The sequence below is a fragment of the Nicotiana tomentosiformis genome, chromosome 6 (genome assembly GCF_000390325.3).
Source record: "Nicotiana tomentosiformis chromosome 6, ASM39032v3, whole genome shotgun sequence".
NCBI lineage: Eukaryota > Viridiplantae > Streptophyta > Magnoliopsida > Solanales > Solanaceae > Nicotiana > Nicotiana tomentosiformis.
In genome coordinates, this window is record NC_090817.1 from 142,339,724 (window position 1) to 142,355,912 (window position 16,189).

Sequence of the window (16,189 nt, forward strand, 5' to 3'; positions counted from 1 at the left end):
ACCTCCAAATTTAATGCCAAACGACTCGAAACTAGTCAAACATTACATAAATCAATCACTCTATGCTCAAAAGTTCATATCTCCACTATTAGAGTGATTACCCAACCCAAATTGCAAGATTCCTACAATTCATCCCCGGGCCCACATATCCGGATTCCAAAAATTGTTTGAAGAAAGTTGTTACCCATAACCTTAGGAACATAAATATATGGTTTTCACTAAGTTTCATAATCATTTTCGTGGTAAAATCTCATTTTTATTAAACCCTAAGTTTTACATCTAAACCCATGATTTCTACCAATTTTCATGTTGAAATCTACCCATAATCTATGTATTAAACTTACATTAATGTAGGAATTACTTACCCTCAATAGATAGGTTGAAGTCTCCCTTTTTGAAGCTCTAAAATCGCCCAAATGTGTGAAGAACGGGAGAACAATACCTAAGTACCGTATTAAATGAAGTTCACTGCCTTCAGTGATTTCCGCACCTGCGGCCATAGGGCCGCACATGCCCCCTCGCTTCTACGGACAAAAGTCCGCTCCTGCGGAACTCCCCTAGGCCGGCTGGCGTCGCTTCTACGGACAGGTTTCCGCTTCTGCGATCCCACTTCTGCGGAGGATGGGCCGCACCTGCGGAACCTGGGATGCCCATCCTTGGCCGCTTCTGCGAGGCTTGGCTCGCACCTGCGGCTGGCCAAGTGCAGGTGTGATTATGGCAGACCCGATGCTTCAGCTGTCGTTCCAAATTCTCATCTTGGTCCGAGCCTCGTCCGATTGACACTCGGGGCCCCGCTCGAACATACCAACAAGTTTGGAATCATAAAATGGACTCGCTCGAACTCTCGGAACGCCCGAAACAACATCAAAACTAAGAATCGCACCCCAATACCAATTGAACCAAAGTTAAGAACTTCAAGTTCTTCAATTCACTTCCAATGCGCCGAAACATACTTAAACTACTCGGAATGACACCAAATTTTGCGTGCAAGTCTTAAATGACATTACGAAACTATTCCCGATCTCGATATTCCGTTTGGATCTCGATATCACCAAAACCCGCTCCCAACCAAATTTAAAGAACTTCTAAAACCTTCAAGAACCAACTCTCACTATTAAGCGCCAAAACGCTCCCGGGTCATCCAAAACCCGATCTGAATATATGCCCAAGTGTGAAATCATCATACGAACCTATTGGAACCGTCAAATTCCAATTCTGAGGTCGTCTACTCAAAATATTGACCGAAGTCAAACTTGGCCTTTTAAGCCAACCTTAAGGAACCAAGTGTTCCGATTTCAACCCGAACCCTTCCAAATCCCAAACTAACCATCTCCGCAAGTCATAAAATAGTAAAAGCATGTACGAAAAGTTTTATTTAGGGGAACGGAGTTCTAGAAATCAAAACAACCAGTCGGGTCATTACAGATATACAATTTCTATTAACGATCGATTAACTCGCACAAACATTCAAGTACGTGAAATTTTGGTCCTTTACTAATTCCTCTAACAAATTTCCAGTATGATTCAGGTACTTCAATTAACAAGGGATGCAACATTACAAGCAATTCATGATTTGGGTCCTAAACTACCCGGACATAAGCATAATTAGTAGCTACGCATGGACTCTCGTCATCTCGTGTGTACGTAGCCCCCACAATTAGCAGCAGATATTAATTTAAATCGCCTATGGGGTAAATTCCCTCTTACAAGGTTAGACAAGAGATTTACCTCACTCCGAAGTTCCATAACCGGCTCCAACGCCACTCTAACACCTCAAACCGATGCTTGTCGATCCAAAACTATGCAAACAATGTGTAACCCACTCAAAATGTGTTCTAATACCCATAATTAATCAATTTAAACAATTTCCAACTCCGCTCGAAAAGTCGATAAAATTCACCTTCGGGCCCACGTGCCCGGATTCCAAAATTTTCAAAGATAAACTTTACTCACAAGATTGCGAACTCAAATATATGATTTATTCCCAATTCCATGCCCAATTTCGTGGTAAAAATCCAAAAATACCAATTTCTAGGTTTTTTTCTTCAAAATCCCAAATTTCTATCAATTTCCATGTTTAAATCTATATATAAACCAAGTATTTAACTTGCAATAGGTGGGAATCACTTACCTTGCATTAGATGGTGAAAATACTCTCTTGCAGAGCTCCAAATATTGCCCAAGCCGTGTGGAAAATGGGTGAAATAAACTCAAATCCCGTTTTTAAAACATTCTGCCCAGCACAGTCGCCCCTTCTTCGCGTTCGCGACCAAGGCCCCGTGTTCGCGAAGGCCAAATGCCACTGCCCAAAAATTCCTCTTCGTGTTCGCGACCTCCTCGTCGCGTTGCATTGCCTCTGATCCATGCCCCTTCGCGTTCGCGGTCCACGAACCACGTTCGCGAAGGCCAAACTGCTCCAGGCCCAACTCCCCCATTTCCTTCTATGCGTTCGCGATCGCCCTCTCGCGTTCACGTAGGTTCCCCAGGCCTTTCTATGCATTCGCGACCTCTATGTCGCGTTCGCGATGAGTAAAAATCAGCAGCCCAAAAATCCTTCTACGCGAACGCGGGAATCCTTCGCGTTCGCGAAGGACAAAACCAGAATCAGCAACAGCAACAGCCAAAACAGCCAAAATTGGTCCAAAACCACCCTGAAACACACCCGAGGCCCTCGGGACCCAGTCCAATCACACCAACCAATCCCAATACATAACACAAACCTGCTCGGTGTCTCAAATGACATCGAACAACATCGAAACCGTGAATCGCACCCTAATTCAAGCCTAATGAACTTTAGAACTTCAAACTTCTACATTCGACGCCGAAACCTATCAAATCGCGTCTGATTGACCTCAAATTTTGCACACAGGTCATAATTGACATTACGGACCTACTCCCACTTTCGAAATCGGAATCCGACCCCGATATCAAAAAGTTCACTCCCGATCAAACTTCCTAAAAATCATCCAAATTCCCAACTTTTGCTAATTGAAGCCGAAACGACCTACGGACCTCCAAATCAACATTCGGACACGCTCCTAAGACCAAAATAACCAAACGAAAATATTCCCAGGCTCAGAATCCCAAACGGGCATCGATAACATCAAAATCTACTTCAACTCAAACTTAGGAAATTATCAAACCTTCAAAATGTCAACCTTCCATAATAGGCGCTGAAATACTCTCGGGCCACCCGATACTCAACCCGAACATACGCCCAAGTCGAAATCATCATACGAACCTATTGGAACCTTAAATTCCTGATTCTGAGGTCATTTACTAAAACATTCAAACCTTAGTCAATTCTTCCAACGTAAAGCTTTCGAATTTAGAATATTTCTTCCCAAATCAACTCCAAACCTCCCGAAATTCGATTTCGACCACACGTACAAGTCATAATACCTGAAGTGAAGCTACTCAATGTCTCAAATCGCCGAACGACGTGCTAAAGCTCAAAACGACCGGTCGGGTCGTTACACAATTAATCAAGTCCTTCAAAATATACATCTTTTATCTATAATTATTCTTATCTCAAAATCATAAAAATACGAGTCTTATTCCCATTTCATATTCTCATGGCACCTCGTGCTCATATCTCTATCATAACCGCACGGACAACTTTCGTACCAAATATATCAATACATAAAATCTACACGATCAATTTATTTTCAATAAAGTAAGGTTACAATTATTTTTGTAAATCAAGTAAGAATTCAACAAAGAAATGAGTTTATTTTAGAAATAGTTTGAGTAAAGAAAATGACATTTCAATTAAAATAAAGCATCAGATAAGCTATTGACTTGGATGTAAAACTTATTACATTAAAACATAATAGTAATTTCTTTTATTTAAAACAACTCAATCATCAAGAACAAGTACAAACCAGAAATAAAACTCCTCAGAGTCTCGTACGAAAAAGACAAAGCCAATACAATACAACAAGAAATACAAAACACTTAATATTAAGTCAAATAATACATCACGGGGAACACAAGAATTTACATATTACGGAAAAACAAAATAACCAAAGGCAAGTGCAACCATAGAGAAATATCGACAAAAGGGTACTGCTGAGGTACCGCCTCGTAGTCCCAAATAATAAATATCAACAACAACAATGCCCCCATGCCATCACAAATCAATCCCCGACATAGCCCACCATGTCTTGCCACGTGCGCAATAATAAAGTAAATGCCCGTTTTGTCTCGCCGCACGCGCATAATAATATTCTCACATTGTCTCGCCACATGCGCAAACCCACATATATAGCCCGCCTTGTCACGCCGCATGTGCATATATCAATAGTAACAATAGCATGGCAGAAACCTCGTGCAAACACTCGAACAAACCTCCCAACAATATCACGTGCCAATATCACAACATATCATAAATTGCACCTCAAGTGCTCAAATATTACAACATATCACAAATTGCACATCAAGTGCTCAAATATTATAACTTGCCATGAAAATCAACAATACATTATTTTCCACAATAAGGAGTCCATGGCTCGACCATAATGTGCACAAAATCTTAACAAAAATATCCGGGAGTGAACAACTCAACAGAAAAATATTTCACAATTTAACACTGAATAGGATCACGACAATACAATATAATAATTCATATCACAATTTGCCCATAGGCTACGACCAATTCCTAAGATATAACAAAATCAATAAATTTCTCAATAAATAGCCCAAGACTCCAGACAACATATATAAAACCTAAAAACAACAACAGAGATGGAAAAGTAACCCAGCATAGGACAACGCCTTCTTTAATCCAAATTTTTAATAAATATATATATTAATGCCTTATTTTAAACTTATTTAATAATTATTTGCAGATAATGAATCTATAATGAATTTAATTCCAAGAGAATATCCAATCAACAAACTCACAGAATTCACATAAAATCCAAGTTACAATCACACCAAATTATCATATAAAATACAAACTCGACAGACAAGGAATGAGGCATAACAATTCAAGGATTTACTATATTCTAACAATTTTCAATTACATACATAAGGGCGTCTACGAATTTCAACCAATGTAATTTGCACATATAAACCAAGTACGTACTCGTCACCTCGCGTACATGGTTTCAATTACACAATTTTTACAAAAGACTCAATGTCTAAGGGGTAATTCCCCTACTCAAGGTTAGGCAAGATACTTACCTTCTTTAAGTTAGGCCGATATTTCAAAATCGTCTTCTTGCTTGAATTGATCTTCGGACAGCTCAAATACCAATGTTTTCCTTGAAAACCCCTCGAAACATTGCCTCACCCGAGCTTTCTTCGTCCAAAAATGGAAGAATGAGACAAAGTCTCATTTTTGGACTTTATTTTGCAGCCCGAGGGTTTGTTCTTCGCGTTCGCGATGAACAAATCCTTCCACAGCCATTTCCAAACTCTTCCTAGATATCCTATAGTATATCTACCATATATTTTTGTACACAACTCCAAATACTAAATAGTTTACATTTTGAAAACTAGACAGAAAGGGCTAGAACTTTAATTTTTGGATCATCTCCAAATTCTTTATAGATTGCAAGATATAAGATTCTGAAGTCGGGTGACGAACATCAAGATTTCCTTCTCCGCGAACGCGAAGAACAAAATCCTAGAAGCCAAATCCTACTTCGTGAATACGAGAGAAACCTCGCGAACACGAAGAACAACACCAAACATCATAAAACCAGCATCCAAAGTAGCCCAAAATGATCTGAAACACACTCGAGGCCCCCGGGACCCCAACCAAATATACCAACAAGTCCTAAAATACGATATGAACTTAGTCGAGGCCTTAAATCACATCAAACAATACTGAAACTATGAATCGCATCTCGAATCAAACTTATGAGTTTATGAAAATTCCAAATTCTATAACTTGTGCCGAAATATATCAAATCAATCCGGAATGACCCCAAATTTTGCACACGAGTCCTAAATGACATAATGGAAATGTTTCAATTTTCGAAATCGAATTTCGACCCTGATATCAATAAAGACAACTCCCGGTCAAACTTTCTACAAATCTTCCATTTTCCAACTTTCGCCAAAAGGCGTCAAATTGCCCTACAGACTTCCAAATCCCAATTCGGACATACGCCTAAGTTCGAAATTACTATACGAAGCTATTGACATCATCAAAATTCCATTCGAGAGTCATTTTCTCAAAAGTCAAACTCCAGTCAACTTTTTTTTCATTTAAGCTTTAAAAATAAGAATAGTTCTTTAAATTTTGTTCCGAATCTTCCGGAAATCAAACTCGATCACCCACGCAAGTCATAATACACATTACAAGGCTGCTTGGGACCTTGAGCCGCTGAACGATACGTAAATTCTCAAAATGACAAGTCGGGTTGTTACATTCTCCCCCTCTTAAACATACGTTCGTCCTCGAACGTGCCGAGAATTTTTCTGAGGATATTAAATTACTGAGTGTATTCTTATACATATACTCGTGGGTGATTCTACATCCCGCAATCGTCATAAGTCCGACAACACCGTCTCAGATGAGATTATTTCTCATGTTTACACTTATAAGCCTTAAAACCAAATTTCTTACACTTTAATCATTTTTTCCACAAGGCCTGATTTTTTACATTAACACACAGTATTAGTCTCAATCGGATGTAGCAACTCGTGCCTGCGCACACATTATACATATGCCCATAACCACATTTCTGGTCATAATAGTTGTTCATAATTAATTTCAGTATCCTCAATTAACCTCATATTAATCAAACCCTCGTTTCAAATTTTCACAATACTGACATCAATTTACCCGAATTAACGATTCACATTTAACGCCACCTAGGCACTCATCTCGTAGGCTAAAACTCAATAATTACAGCACGAATATGGCTATATATGCACAGAACACATAAAAGAATTCTTATCAAATAATCCTAACAGGCATGACTCTCTATTAGTACTATAGTACAAATTTAATTTCACAAGGGAGAATTTAAACACATAAATTTTCATCCTAAGGACCTCGTCCTTATATAACTTCCAACGTGGCTTGTAGCCCGGTTTAAATATTTCACATCATATAAAAATGCGAGGATCTCGCCCTCAACTTTGAATCACAAGCACTTTGCACATTGTGCCAACTGAAATTTTCCATTTCTTTTCTTTATTCTCTTTAAATAAATTTCGTGAAACAATTTCACAACACATAATGAACCCCCATACCGGTAGGGCATATAATTCATAAAATTGAAATCAATTATCCCAAAATTACATCAAAACCCATTGTAGTGAGTAACAGAAAGTCACTTTTGGACTCATAGCCCTCAATAGTGTGCAAAACAAAATGATAGACACGGGCTAACACCATCAAATCTCCCAATAGGGATAAACACATGAGTGGTGTACAAATCACAAACTCGCCCTATATAGAGCACGATAGGAGATCTCACCTTGATAATCATAATTGAATCAAAATAAGAATAGTGCTCCTTTTATTACAAATTAAATCATACCTGTAACGACACCATATGGTGTATTGGCCTCAGCCAAGCCATAGCAATTATATCAACGGGTCGAGACTTCCCCTCTTGGGCACCCTCTACCTGCCCGTCCTCCACCCCTAACTGGCTATACATGTGGAGTATTAACTAGAATAAAGCCTGTATCTTGAGTGTTCTGATGAAATCCACTCCTCGCGAGTCTGGGACAATTTCTCAAGATGTGCCTAGTATCACCACACTCACAACAACCCCTCTGCAGGTGCGGCTGCTCATACTGAGTTTGGGCTGGATAACTGGAATAACCACTGTAAGAACCTCGTGCCGATGGTGCACTAAAAGTATTAATTGGAGCACTACGAGTACTATGAATTGTAGACTGGGCTGACCGACTGCCCGAGCTTCCGCCATGATGAGTCATAGCTGCATAGTAGAATCCACTGAATCCTCTAGAGTTCCGAGACCTTTTGGCATCCTTAGACTCATTTTCCTCACTTCGAACACATTCTAACATTCTGGTAATCTCTACTACTTGCTGAAATGGAATGTCAGTCTACAACTCGTGAGCCATACATATTTTAAAATCATAATCGAGCCCTTCAATGAATCTGCGGACTCGCTCTTTAACTGTAGGAACCAAGAGAAGTGCATGGCGGGCTAACTCACTAAAATTGATAGCATATTCTGACACTGTCATGGTGTTATGACACAACCGTTCAAACTCTGTTTGCCACGCATCCCGGAGAGTCTGGGGAATAAACTCTTTCAAAAACATCTCCGAAAATTGAGCCCAAGTTGGTGGTATTGCATCGGCTGGTCTACCCTCTTTATAAACTTACCACCATTGATACGCTGCTCCTGACAGCTAAAATGTAGTAAAGAAAACTCCGCTCACCTCCACAATGCCCATGATGCGGAGAATACAGTGACCTTTTTTTTAAAATCCCTGGGCATCCTCGGTAGTTGTATCGATACTATACCCGGAACCTGAACAATGTGAACCTGCTGCTCTGGAGTACGGGCGGTAGGAGTCTGAACTCCTCCCCTAAATCTGTGAAATATCTGGCGAAACGGAGATCAATCTTGCCTGAGTCAATGTACCAAACATGTTCAGGGACTGTGCTAAAGTCTCCTGAAGTCCGGGGGTAACAAAATCTATCTCTGGTACTTGTCCCCCAACTGGAGCTACTAGCGGTTCCTCAACTGCTGCTCTGACATGTGCTCTAGCTGCGGCACGTGCCCTTCCTCAGCCTCTACTTCGTCCCCGACCTCTTGCGGCCCTAGCAGAATGCGCGGGTGTCTCCTCAACTAACCCGGTAGCGCGTCTCCTCACCATTCATGAGAGAATAGAGATACAAAGGCTCAAACTCCAAAATCAACAAATTCTGCACGACAAGAATGAAAGAAGTGGAAATTTCCTAATAGTTCTGTAGCCTCTTGAAGATAAGTACAGACGTCTCTGTACCGATCCGCAAGACACTACTAAACTCGTTCATAACTCGTAGAACCTATGAATTTAGAGCTCTGATACCAACTGAGCTACGAGAGTTTGTCATGACCAAAATCCCACCACATGCATTGTTATGGCACTTAGTCTCTAAGACTAGGTAAGCCGAATACAAGTGTCGAAACCAACATCGAAAATAATTATAACAACCTCCCAAGGCTGGTAATACAGAGTCATGAACTCTAACTGAATACATGCAATGATCTCAAAGATCGAACATACAATACTATTCGAATAAGAGTTGACAGTACAATATAATGGAAAGACTCCAAGGGACTGCGATGACCAAGCAGTCCTACCTTGAATCCTTGCGATCACACTCTAATCTCTGTCTGAATCCGATATCTCCAATACCTGGCTCTGCACAAAAATATGCAGAAGTGTAGTATGAGTACACTGATGTGCCGTAAAATTTCGGCACATTTGATACCAATTACATAGACTTTAGCTCATGTTTCAATGCATGTTTAGTTAATTCTTATGAAGTTTTGGTGTTTTGCAGTGCATGAGGCTTGAGGACCCAAAAACATTGAAAAGAAGTCAAAAAGCCACAAAAGGGCAGAAATGATGCAAGTATGCGGTCGCATAAAGCATATGCGGATTGCATACCCATCACAGACTGAAGCAGATGGTTGGTTAACTGAAGAGAAAAAATGTGACCCATTATGCGGTCGCATAATGATTATGCGGACCGCATAATGATCGCATAACTGAAATCAAGAAAGCTGAAAAGCACTTATGCGGAGGAATATGCGGTTGCATAATGTATATGCGGACCGCATAATTGAAATGCGGTCAATAGCTGGGTCAGATACATGAGATTATGTGATGACCTCGAATAATATGCGGACCGCATACGTGATCTGCGACCAGTATGCGGTCGCATAAACTATCTGCAGGGTTATTTTTGTTCATTTTTGGCTCCGACTTTTAGCCCACTATAAATAGATTTATTAGGGTTTTTGTGGGGCATCTAAGTCAGAAAAAGAGATTACTTTTAGAGCATTGAATGCACCATTATTTTGGAGACTTTTGAAGAAAGAATCTTGTATCTTTGTAAGCTTTATGACTCTATTTATCGCTTTGTTCTTAGATTTCAGTATGAGTAGTTAGTTTTAATTACTAAGGTTGTGGACTCTAGATGGGTGTAATGTTAATGGGTATTTATCATTGAATATATAGACCCTAGATGAGTGTAATGTTAATGTGTGTTTACCATTGAATATATATATAATGGTTGGTTGATATTTATTCAGTTCTTATGCTTCATGTGATGTTAGTGGTTGCAAACATTAACTAATTCCATTTCACTCTATCTTCACTTGGAAAAGTGGGCTAGGGTTTGGTAGAATTGAATACCAAAAACTCAAGGCTTTAACCCTTGTTTAATGGAATCGCCTAGGAATAAGTGGGTTCTATTTGGCATAAATTGATTATTTTCAATCGCAACTCTTTTACATTTAGAAAAATCTTAAAGAGTAGATATTACTCAACTATTGGGAAATAGTTGGTAGTCACTTAGAAACCATTTGCATATCAAAGGACTTTCCATTAGAAATATATCATATTAACACCGATAGCATTACATTACATTGATGGGGACACAACCTTGGTTTCCTTAATCAAATTAATTACAACCTCACAATATTCTACTTGTCTTCATTTCACTCAATTGCAACATTCTTTTTAGCTAACGGAATAGAATTACAAAATTAAGTCAAGTTTCACACTACTCAAGTAACGTTTTCACACCTATTCGATGTGGGATTCGACCCCAACCTAGTTGGGTTATTATTTTTTACACTGACCGCTTTACACTAATTATTAAGGTGTAATTTGAGCGTATCAAATTTTGGCACCGTTGCCGGGGAATACGGTTTTGAAATTACTATTTGGTATGTGCTTTACTTCACGTTTTTATTCCATCACACTTTGCTTGCTTTGCTTGGTGTGCTAGATAAACATGGCAGAGTATGACGAAAAAGAAAATCCTTTTGCGGATATAGATGAGTACATCGAGGACACAAATGCCATTGTCCCTCCGCGAGTTGATGCTGCTACCTTCAAGGTGGAACATGGTTTGATCCTAATGCTTAAAGCAGAGGGATATTTTAGGAATTCTATCGATGATGATCCAACACAACATCTTAGAAACTTCTTGGGTGTGTGTGCGATGCACAAACAGAACAACGTGTCAGATGATGCCCTAAGACTGAGGGTATTCAAGTACTCACTAGTTGGAGAGGCAAGGAAATGGATCCAAAATCTACCACCTCACTCCATTCACTCTTGGCCTGAACTAGTTCGTGCTTTCCTAGCCAAATGGTTCCCACAAAGCAAGAAATCCGAGCTCAGGGATAAAATTTTCTTCTTCAAGCAACTACCGGGAGAACACCTACATGAGGCATGGGATCGGATCAAGCTCTACCTAGTAAGGTCGCCTAATCATAGTTTTTCGGACAAAATCTTGTTAGAAAAGTTTTACATGGGTTTGGATCCATTGAACCAATCCATAGCAAAGAATGATACGGATGGATCTTTTATGGATAAAACATTCAAAAGGATCACACAAATTCTCGACAAGATGGAAGAACACAATCAAGCTTGGCACTCGGAAGATACCACAGGTGGAATTGCATACGGTACTCCCTCTTTGACCAACATGATTAAGGAAAATCAAGAGAGAGATCAAGTAATTGCCGGACTTGCCACAAACATTAATGTGTTAACCAAGATGTTCACTGAAAACCAAACAAAAAAGGTAAATGCTGTGGAAGATGTGTAACCCTGGTCAACCGAAGATTGCAAGGAGGCAAACTATGTCTATAATTCTCAAGGTGGTTATCGCCAACAAAATCAATGGAGGCCTAACCCGCAAGGGCAAGGCCATCAATAGTGGCGCAATGATCAAGGTGGATCAAGTCAAGGTAATTGGAGCAATAACAACAACAACTATGAAAATCGGAGTTCAAACCCCTATGTTCCACCAAAGGGGCAATACTCTAACTCCTCGCATTATAAAGAAGGTTCTTCAAGTTAGTCCAAGTTGGAGAGCATGCTTGAAAGAATATTGCAAAATCAAGAAAGAGGCGACACTACAATGAAAAATATGTCTGAACATGTGGGGTCACACACCGCATCCATACAAAAGCTAGAAATGCAAATGAGAGATTTGTCAAGAGAGCATAATCCAAAGCCGAAGGGCACACTTCCAAGTGACACAATTGCAAACCCTAAAGGAAATGGAGTGGTCCAACTTATCATTGCATGGCAATCACCACGCGAAGAGGGAAGGTACTTCAAGGAGAAAACGAACAAATTGTTGGAGTAGATGATCTTGAGCAAGAAGTTGAAGCACAAGTTGAAGTGCTGATTGTTATTGAAGTTGAAAAGCTCCCAAAAGGAGTAAAAGTCCAAGAAGAAAATCATGAAAAGGAAAAGGTGAAAGAGTCACCAAAAGCTCTAGCACAAATTCCTAGACCTTCCCCTCCGTTCCCTCAAAGACTTGCTAGGAGGGTTGATGATAGGAAATTCGAGAAATTTTATGACATTCTCAAGCAATTGTCGGTGAACATACCATTTGTGGAAGCCTTTCAAGAGATGTCGAGTTTTGCTAAATACTTAAAGGACTTGATAACAAAGAAAACAACCACCAAGAATGAAGTGGTGAATGTTACTCACCGGGTTAGCTCCATTATTGCAACAACCACCGTTGAAAAGAAAGAAGACCCGGGAGCATTCACCATCCCATGCACTATTGGCTTGCGAGATTTTGCAAGGGCTCTTTGTGACAATGGTGCTAGCATTAACTTGATGCCTCTTGCCATTTACAATCAAGCGAGGTTAAGCATGCCGAGACCTACAAGCATAAGATTGCAAATGGCCAATCGTTCAATCAAAAGATCAGTGGGAATTATTGATGATGTCCTAGTGAAAGTGGGAAAGTTTCTCCTTCCGGCCGATTTTGTGATCCTTGACTGTGTCGTTGACAAAGAAATCCCTATCATCTTGGGGAGGCCATTCCTTGCTACCGGAAGAGCACTTATGGATTCGGAACGAAATGAAATCAAGTTCTGAATTAATGATGAAGAGGTCACCTTCCAAGCAAGTAAGGTTATGAAGTTGCCACATGCATATGAAGGCATCTCACTCATTGATGTTGTTGATGAGGTAGAGGACGCAAGTGAAATGAAGATGGAAGAAGAATGCCTAGGTGAGGCTTTGGCGGCGATATTGGTAAATTTCGATGGTGAAAACATGGAGGGGTACATTGAATTAATGAATGCATTAGAAGGACGTGGGTCTTACACTTACACACCAAAGAAGCTTTCTCTTGACTTAGAGAATAGAGCCACTCCCCCAGCAAAGCCTTCAATTATTGAGCCGCCACAACTTGAACTCAAGCCACTTCCACCACACTTAAGGTTTAAATTTCTTGGCTCTAATGATACTTTACCGGTAATCATTTCTTCCTTATTGAATGATGTGCAGGTAGATCATTTATTGAATGTCCTAAGGAAACATCAACAAGCCATTAGGTAGACAACAGCGGACATCCAAGGGATTCCTATCGGAATCTGTGAGCACAAAATACAATTGGAGCAAGGAAGCAAACCTAGTCTGGAGCACCAAAGAAGATTAAACCCATCCATGCAGGAGGTGGTGAAGAAGGAAATCATCAAGTGGTTAGACGACGGGGTAGTCTATCCCATTGCCGATAGTTCTTGGGTGAGCCCGGTGCAATGTGTGCCAAAGAAAGGAGGCATGACCGTTATCCAAAATGAGAAAAATGAGCTCATCCCAACAAGGACTGTAACTGGATGGAGAGTTTGCATGGACTACCGGAAGCTCAACAGTGCCACTTGCAAAGACCATTTCCCTATGCCTTTTATTGATCAAATGCTTGATCGGCTAGCGGGAAGGTCATTTTATTGCTTTTTGGATGGATACTCCGGCTATAACCAAATCAACATTGCATTAGAAGATCAGGAGAAGACAACATTCACATGCCCATATGGGACTTTTGCTTTTAGCCGGATGCCATTTGGGCTATGCAACACTCCGGCTACCTTCCAACGGTACATGATGTCAATTTTCTCGGACATGGTGGAAGATTTCCTAGAAGTGTTTATGGATGACTTCTCTATAGTGGGTGATTCCTTTGAGCATTGTCTTGACAACCTTAGACAAGTGCTCAAAAGATGTGAAGAAACAAACCTTGTACTAAATTGGGAAAAATTCCACTTCATGGTGGATGAGGGCATTGTTTTGGGCCACAAAATTTCCAAACAAGGCATAGAGGTTAACCGCGCAAAGATTGAAATAATTTCTAAGCTTCCTCCACCCATTTCAGTAAAGGGTGTCCGAAGTTTTTTGGGGCACGCCGACTTCTATAGGCGTTTTATCAAGGACTTCTCAAAAATTGCAAACCCCATGTGCAAGCTCCTTGAAAAAGATGCTACATTCATATTTGATGAAAAGTGTCTCAAGGCATTTGAGGAGTTGAAAGAAAATCTCACCACGGCACCTATTATTGTCACACCAGATTAGTCTCTTCTATTTGAACTCATGTGTGACGCCAGTGGTGTAGCCATTGGGGCGGTGCCTGGTCAACGGCATAACAAAATACTTCATCTTGTCTACTATGCAAGCAAGACTCTCAATGGTACTCAGATGAATTATACTGTGACCGAGCAAGAATTTCTTGCCATTGTCTATGCTTTTGAACAATTTCGGGCCTATTTGTTAGGATCCAAGGTGATAGTCTACACTGATCATGCTGCTCTTCGCTATCTTATGGCGAAGAAGGATACCAAGCCAAGATTGATTCGATGGGTCCTTTTGTTGCAAGAGATTGACTTTGAAGTCAAGGATCGAAGAAGGACAGAAAACCAAGTTACAGATCACTTATCTAGGCTTGAAGAAGCAGGGAGGCCAAAAGAGGACTTTGACATCAATGATGCTTTTCCAGATGAGCACATATTGGCATTGTCTGACACATTTGCTCCTTGGTATGCCGATATTGCTAACTATCTGGTTAGCGACCTTGTCCCCGATGGATTAGAAACATATCAAAAGAAAAAGTTCTTGTGGGAGTGTAGGCAATACTATTGGGAGGAGCCCTTCTTGTTTCGTATTTGTGCCGACAACATCATTCGGTGATGTGTTCCGGAAGATGAATTAATGCCAATTCTCAAAGCATGCCATGACTCCCCGGTTGGGGGTTATCATGGAGGAAATCGGACATCCGCGAAAGTGCTTGAATGTGGCTATTATTGGCCATCTATATACCATGACGCGAATCAAATGGTCAAGGCTTGTGAGCAATGTCAAAGGCAAGGATCAATCTCTAAAAGGCATGAGATGTCTATGAAGTTTGTAATGGAGGTCGAGATCTTTGATGTATGGGGGATTGATTTCATGGGTCCCTTTGTGAGTTCTTATGGCATGAAATATATCTTGGTGGGAGTGGACTATGTCTCCAAGTGGGTTGAGGCAATCGTCTTGCCCAACAATAAGGCAATGAGTGTGACCGTATTCTTAAGGAAGAACATTTTCATGCGGTTTGGTACTCCCTGAGCCATCCTTAGTGATGGTGGTTCTCATTTCTGCAACAAGGCTTTCACCGGGCTGCTCAAAAAGTATGGCGTAAAGCACAAGGTGGCCACACCTTATCATCATCAGTCGAGTGGTCAAGTTGAAGTTTCCAACAGGGAGATTAAAAACATCCTAGTAAAAACTGTCAATGCAAATAGGACCGACTGGTCAAGGAAGCTAGGGGATGCATTATGGGCATATCACACCGCATTTAAGACATCTGTTGGCACCTCACCGTATCGGTTAGTCTTTGGTAAGGCGTGTCATTTACCCGTGGAGCTTGAACACAAAGCCATGTGGGCTCTAAAAAGGTTAAATCTTGGCTGGGATGAAGCTGCTAATCTAAGAATGACATAACTCAACGAAATGGAAGAATTTTGTCTCCATGCCTATGATAGTGCAGCCATGTATAAGGAACGAATGAAGTTTGTTCATGACAAGAAAATCTTGAAACGGGAATTCAAATCTGGTGACTTGGTCTTGCTCTTCAACTCGAGGCTCAAGTTATTTCCGGGCAAACTCAAATCCAAATGGTCTGGCCCATTCAAAATTGTGAATGTGTCCCCTTACGGTGCTATTGAATTAGAGTCGGAAGACG

General features: G+C 40.5%; 1 protein-coding gene across 1 annotated transcript; it reads left to right on the forward strand.

The window, feature by feature from the left end:
• The first annotated feature begins 12,261 nt into the window (after window positions 1-12,261).
• On the forward strand, window positions 12,262-13,071 carry LOC138891379 (uncharacterized). Its single transcript, XM_070179602.1, has one exon. It carries the CDS (start codon window positions 12,262-12,264, stop codon window positions 13,069-13,071), a length of 810 nt encoding a protein of 269 aa, XP_070035703.1.
• Window positions 13,072-16,189: the final 3,118 nt, after the last annotated feature.

What these genes read in the sequence shown, in the direction of transcription:
- LOC138891379 (XM_070179602.1), top strand. Translation starts at nt 12,262, where the DNA reads ATGGCAATCACCACGCGAAGAGGGAAGGTACTTCAAGGAGAAAACGAA.